General features: G+C 38.6%; 1 protein-coding gene across 3 annotated transcripts; it reads left to right on the forward strand.

Moving 5' to 3' along the window:
* The first annotated feature begins 377 nt into the window (after positions 1–377).
* On the forward strand, positions 378–4317 carry LOC131015816 (AT-hook motif nuclear-localized protein 9-like). Of its 3 annotated transcripts, none has more exons than XM_057944237.1 (6): positions 378–946; positions 1115–1644; positions 2238–2305; positions 2620–2751; positions 3457–3618; positions 3718–4317. In XM_057944237.1, the coding sequence occupies exons 2-6, from the start codon at positions 1122–1124 to the stop codon at positions 3946–3948; spliced, it is 1116 nt and encodes a 371-aa protein (XP_057800220.1). In that variant the 5' UTR covers positions 378–946; positions 1115–1121; the 3' UTR covers positions 3949–4317. The 3 variants fall into 3 exon arrangements, with proteins under 3 accessions (XP_057800220.1, XP_057800219.1, XP_057800221.1); XM_057944238.1 differs by having other exon boundaries at positions 431–785; XM_057944236.1 differs by having other exon boundaries at positions 378–1644.
* Positions 4318–4838: the final 521 nt, after the last annotated feature.

A 4838-nucleotide genomic window follows, 5' to 3' on the forward strand; every position in this document is an offset into this window, starting at 1 on the left:
GTATATAAATCTGAGTAAGGGGCACTAACTATTTGACACATATGGCAATACACCTTCAATGATGTGTGAATAGTGCATGAACTATCTGATGGTATAACATAAAAATAATAGTAGTAAAATATAATTAGAATGATAAATTTAGCAAGGGTAGTCTAAAATTGTTGATGGGGAATTAAATATTGTCCTCCCCAAATCCACCGTACAAAAGAGCCTGAACTATGGACCATAGGCTGATTTCGTAGCAGAAAGAGCTTTGATGCAAGGAATCTGGTCAAAGACTGATGAATAAGAAAAAAGAAATAATTGAATATACTTTCTGAGGAGAAAAGAAGATGGTAATTAAGTGGTACAGTTGCAACTTGTGTTTGTTCTGATAAGGACATCTTGGTACTTAGGTGCACCCAACTGTACTCCAATGGTTTCCTGAGTCTCAACCCCCTTCAAACCCCAATGATTTTCTTTTTCTTTTTTTCTATATATCCTTTTCTTGAATTATAGACAAGGAAAAAAGGGTGAGAGTCATAGTCCCTTTAATTCAAAAGCTCTAAATTTTCTATTCATGCTCACTTTTGTCTTTACCCTCCCTCCTCTTTCCCAAAACTTCTCTGCCCCTCTCTCTCCTTCTCTCTCTCTCTCTCTCTCTCTTGCACATTCTAAATCTAGGGTTTCATTTATTGTCTCCTCTTCTTTTATGTTGGTGAGTGCGGTGGGGAATTTCTGAGCTGAGTCTTTGAGGAGCTGCTGGATATGGAATCTCCTCCACATTTTTCAGAATGAGCTTTGATGTGTGTGCTTGGCAGTCCATTTGTGTCAAAATTCAGTCTTTTCAGTTCCCTTTTCTTTCTATTGTGGCAATTTTGTAGGTTGAGACTGTAATTTTTGTTGGTTTGGTTACTTCGTTTCCGTGATTCATGGAAAACCCATGCTAAAGGCCGGCCTTTTTTAGGTTTGTGTTGTGATTATGTGTTCTAGTGTATGTTCTTCCTTTGCTGTTAGGGTTTTGTGTGATTTCCCTTGTTGCGTCAGCTTCAGATTTGTGGAGTTAGCATATTAGGAGTTGTATTTACTGCGGAATTCTTTACATTTGGGATAATTTAGTTTGAATTTTACCTAGTAAATTCATGGATGGGAGAGAAGCCATGGCATTACAAGGGTCAGCATCATACTACCTTCATAGAGGGGGAATTGGTGGATCTGGTGGTTCAGGGCCTGGCCATACTGTTCATGGCGGTGGCGGGGGCGGGGGTGGCTCCGCTGCTGCTCAGCCAGGTGTAATACACTCCTCCCCTGCTTTCAAGAATCTTGCAAATACCAGCGTTCATGTGCAGCAGCAAAATGCAGGGGGTGGGGGTGGTGGTGGTGCTGCTGCTGCTGCGAGCAGTTCCTCATTCCATGTTGAGAACCCATCACAGCATTTCTCTCACGGCAGAAGCATCACGGTTGCATTACCGGGTGGCGAGCCTGTGCAGAAGAAGAAGAGGGGTAGGCCGAGGAAGTATGCTCCTGATGGAGCTAACATGGGCTTAGGATTATCCCCCATGTCTGCACCTAAGCCTTCTTCCGCTTTGGTGGTCAGCCCCGGGGAAAAGGCGAGACGAGGCCGACCTCCCGGGACTGGATGGAAGCAGAAGCTTGCTCCCCTTGGTAATTTCTTGCTCCAGTTGATTACTTGTTTTTTTATTCTATGGACTGTAGTTCTTTTCTCCTTATAGCCTGTGGTGAGTGATCCTTATTTCATTGCAATCTATACAGAGATTAATGTTGTGATATGGTTAGAAAGAGAGTAGAAAGAAGATATTGTGGATTCAAGTTTTTGTTGTATTGTATGTCAATTTAATGTAGATTTGGACCTGCTGCAAGTGTTCTATTAAATTTCTGAAGGTTGTAATCCATGATTTGTGTACTGTTGTTACTTTCACTACCCCAATATAAATTCTTTTCCGTGATCTACTGAAAGTGGCCTTAATAGATGTATTGATCTCATGGTCATGGTGCCTCATTCCTTCACTATTTTTGCATTTCCAAAGTTTCTATATATTGTTAATGATGCATTTATTACCCCCCTCATATCGACCCTGACCCCTCGAAAGAAAAGCTGGGGAGCGCAGCTCCATGTGTAGGCGATATCAATATAAATTGTTGGTTGTACTCAATAATATATATCTAGAATTGTATTTATACTCTCTTTTAGCTGGTATCGTATATTGCTGAGCTTAAGGTGTTTTTTCTTTGATTAGGTGAGTGGATGAACAACTCAGCTGGATTAGCCTTTACACCTCATGTCTTGCATGTCGGCGCTGGTGAGGTATATTTCCTCTCGAGTTCCTGTAATCATTTCTGTTCTGGCCATGGGCAAACTACACTTCCGATTCTGATTAAAATAGTTTGGTAAATGTTTTGTTTTAAGATATTATCCAGTTCGATACATAGTGGTCCACTGTTCACCCTGACCACGCAACTGTGTATAATCTTTTTGATACTTTTTGCATGTCGGATTTGTACCCTACCTTTTCCAAAAGATGGGCCGTCGTGTTTCTGCACCCTGCTCGTTCAAAAGCATATTTTATGTTGTTTACCATATTATGCGGCAAGAGAAGTATTTATTGCTCTTCCTAGCAGGATGTTGCAGCAAAAATTCTGGCATTTGCACAACAGAGGCCAAGAGCTCTATGCATTATGTCTGCTAACGGATCAGTTTCTGCAGTTACACTCCGGCAACCTACAACTTCTAATAGCACTGTTACTTATGAGGTTTGAAGCACATTTGATCTGTATTAATTACATTTAGTAATCTTGCCTAAAGAGATATCCACATCTAAATTGCTTGACTTGTAGTGTTACTGTAGGATTGTTGTTAGTGATGATGAATAACAGATATTACACCAAATGTTTACCTGCTAATGCTTTTAAAGTATCGCATTTGATAGTTATCAGTTAAAAATTTACTACAACAGTAGCTCTGAATGACATTTTACCAAATTGATTTCGATGGGAGCCAAGATTTTTCCTTCTGTTCTGTCTATGAAAGAAATCATTGTTTTGCATGATTGGTTGTCTTGCCGATGGACTACATTCTAACATGTTTTGCCTAATTTGATTTTTTAAGTGGACCCATTCTGCTAGATTATGTAGCAGTGCAAGTTCTCGTTGACAATTTTGTCAAATTTTGTATATGATTCACAAGAGCCAATTTTGTATAAGCAATGGATTCAATATCCGTGCTCCGTGGATCATGCACTTAAACAAGTTCAGTGTATCCAAACATTACCCATCTAATGTTTCCTCTTGCAGAAAATTGTGATAATCTAATATATTATGACAAGTGACTCGATGAATCTAGCCCGATAGTCATAGATATTGACCTGAACTCCTTTTGAAATATCTGAAATTACTGTTTTTCAAGCTCATACTAGATGTCTGCTACAAGGAGCTAATTTGGCTTGTCGTTTCTTATAGGGCCGTTTCGAGATACTTTGCTTATCTGGGTCTTACTTGGTTGCTGAAAATGGCGGTCCTCGCAATCGTACTGGTGGAATAAGCATTTCAGTTTGCAGTCCTGATGGACACATCATTGGGGGTGCGATAGGTGGTAGACTCGTAGCAGCAAACCCTGTACAGGTATAGTCTATTGTTTTCACCGACAAATCTCTAACTGTTTTCTTTTCTGTAATAAGCCTAAATTAACTTATCCGGGACCCAAAATAATCATCTGTGCAGGTTGTTGCATGCAGTTTCGTTTATGGTGGCACTAAGCCAAAGAGCAAGGTCGAGTCAGCTGCTGAAGATGAAAAACATTTGCTAGAGAAATCTGCCGAGAAGTCCCTGACCCCGATAACTGCTGCTTCTAGTCAAAGCTATACACCTAACTCTGGAACAAGTGTTTGGCCGCCAGTTGCTCGGGCGGAGGTTAAAAATTCCCAGACGGATATTGACCTGATGCGCGGATGAGGAGAGACAACGATAAGCACATGTAAGTTTTTTGTATATATGTGTTGTTGTAAATGAAGCGCGCCAGGGGACGAGCCAGCCAGCTAGTTTCGTGCTAACAAATTCTCCTTTCTAGTATTATCTTTAGGGTCTAGTAGAAATATGGATGGAGAAGTTGGAAGTTAAAAAAATTAAAAAGGGTGGATTGACATCTTTATAGGTTGTGTTGTTTTTTTCTAGTAAAATTGGTGGGATTTGTTTTCTTGTTGTGGCCATTGTTGTAGCTATAAGCCTAACTTGAATTGTAGAACCTTTTGACAGTGTATTTAACTTGGGATTTGTTCGGGCTAGGAATTCCGGCTTGGCATTTGCATATCTAACACTTTACCATATCTTGTTTCTGCATTAATTATAAAGGTTGTAAGTAATCTGCATTTGGATGAGATTTTTATGCTCAATTGGTTGAAACCGGAATGGAATATGGTTTGGTTTGTCTATTTATGTGATTCAAACCATGTTTTGTTTTGCAAGGCAAATCGTGTATTTGGTTTAAATGCTTGATGGAGAAATATAATGCACCTCTCTTTATTATAAGGAAAATTTCTGTTTAATACCTAAACTATTGATTTTTCATGAAAATATTTTGAACTATATATAATACAACAATTGAATGTTTGAACTTCTGATATTTTAATAAAGATATTTTCAATTATATATGATTACAATTAAAAATGTTTCAAAATTAAATTTTTAGTCACAAGATAATGTGGCTCGTCATAAAAGTATTACTTCCTTCGTTTAACAGAAAGACACTCATTTTATAATGGTATGAATTTTAATTAATTGGTTGAATGTGTTGTGAATGGAATAAGTTTCTCATTTATATTGTAAGTTTTTAATGATGATGAAGT

This window comes from Salvia miltiorrhiza, chromosome 3 (genome assembly GCF_028751815.1).
Source record: "Salvia miltiorrhiza cultivar Shanhuang (shh) chromosome 3, IMPLAD_Smil_shh, whole genome shotgun sequence".
NCBI classification, from domain to species: domain Eukaryota; kingdom Viridiplantae; phylum Streptophyta; class Magnoliopsida; order Lamiales; family Lamiaceae; genus Salvia; species Salvia miltiorrhiza.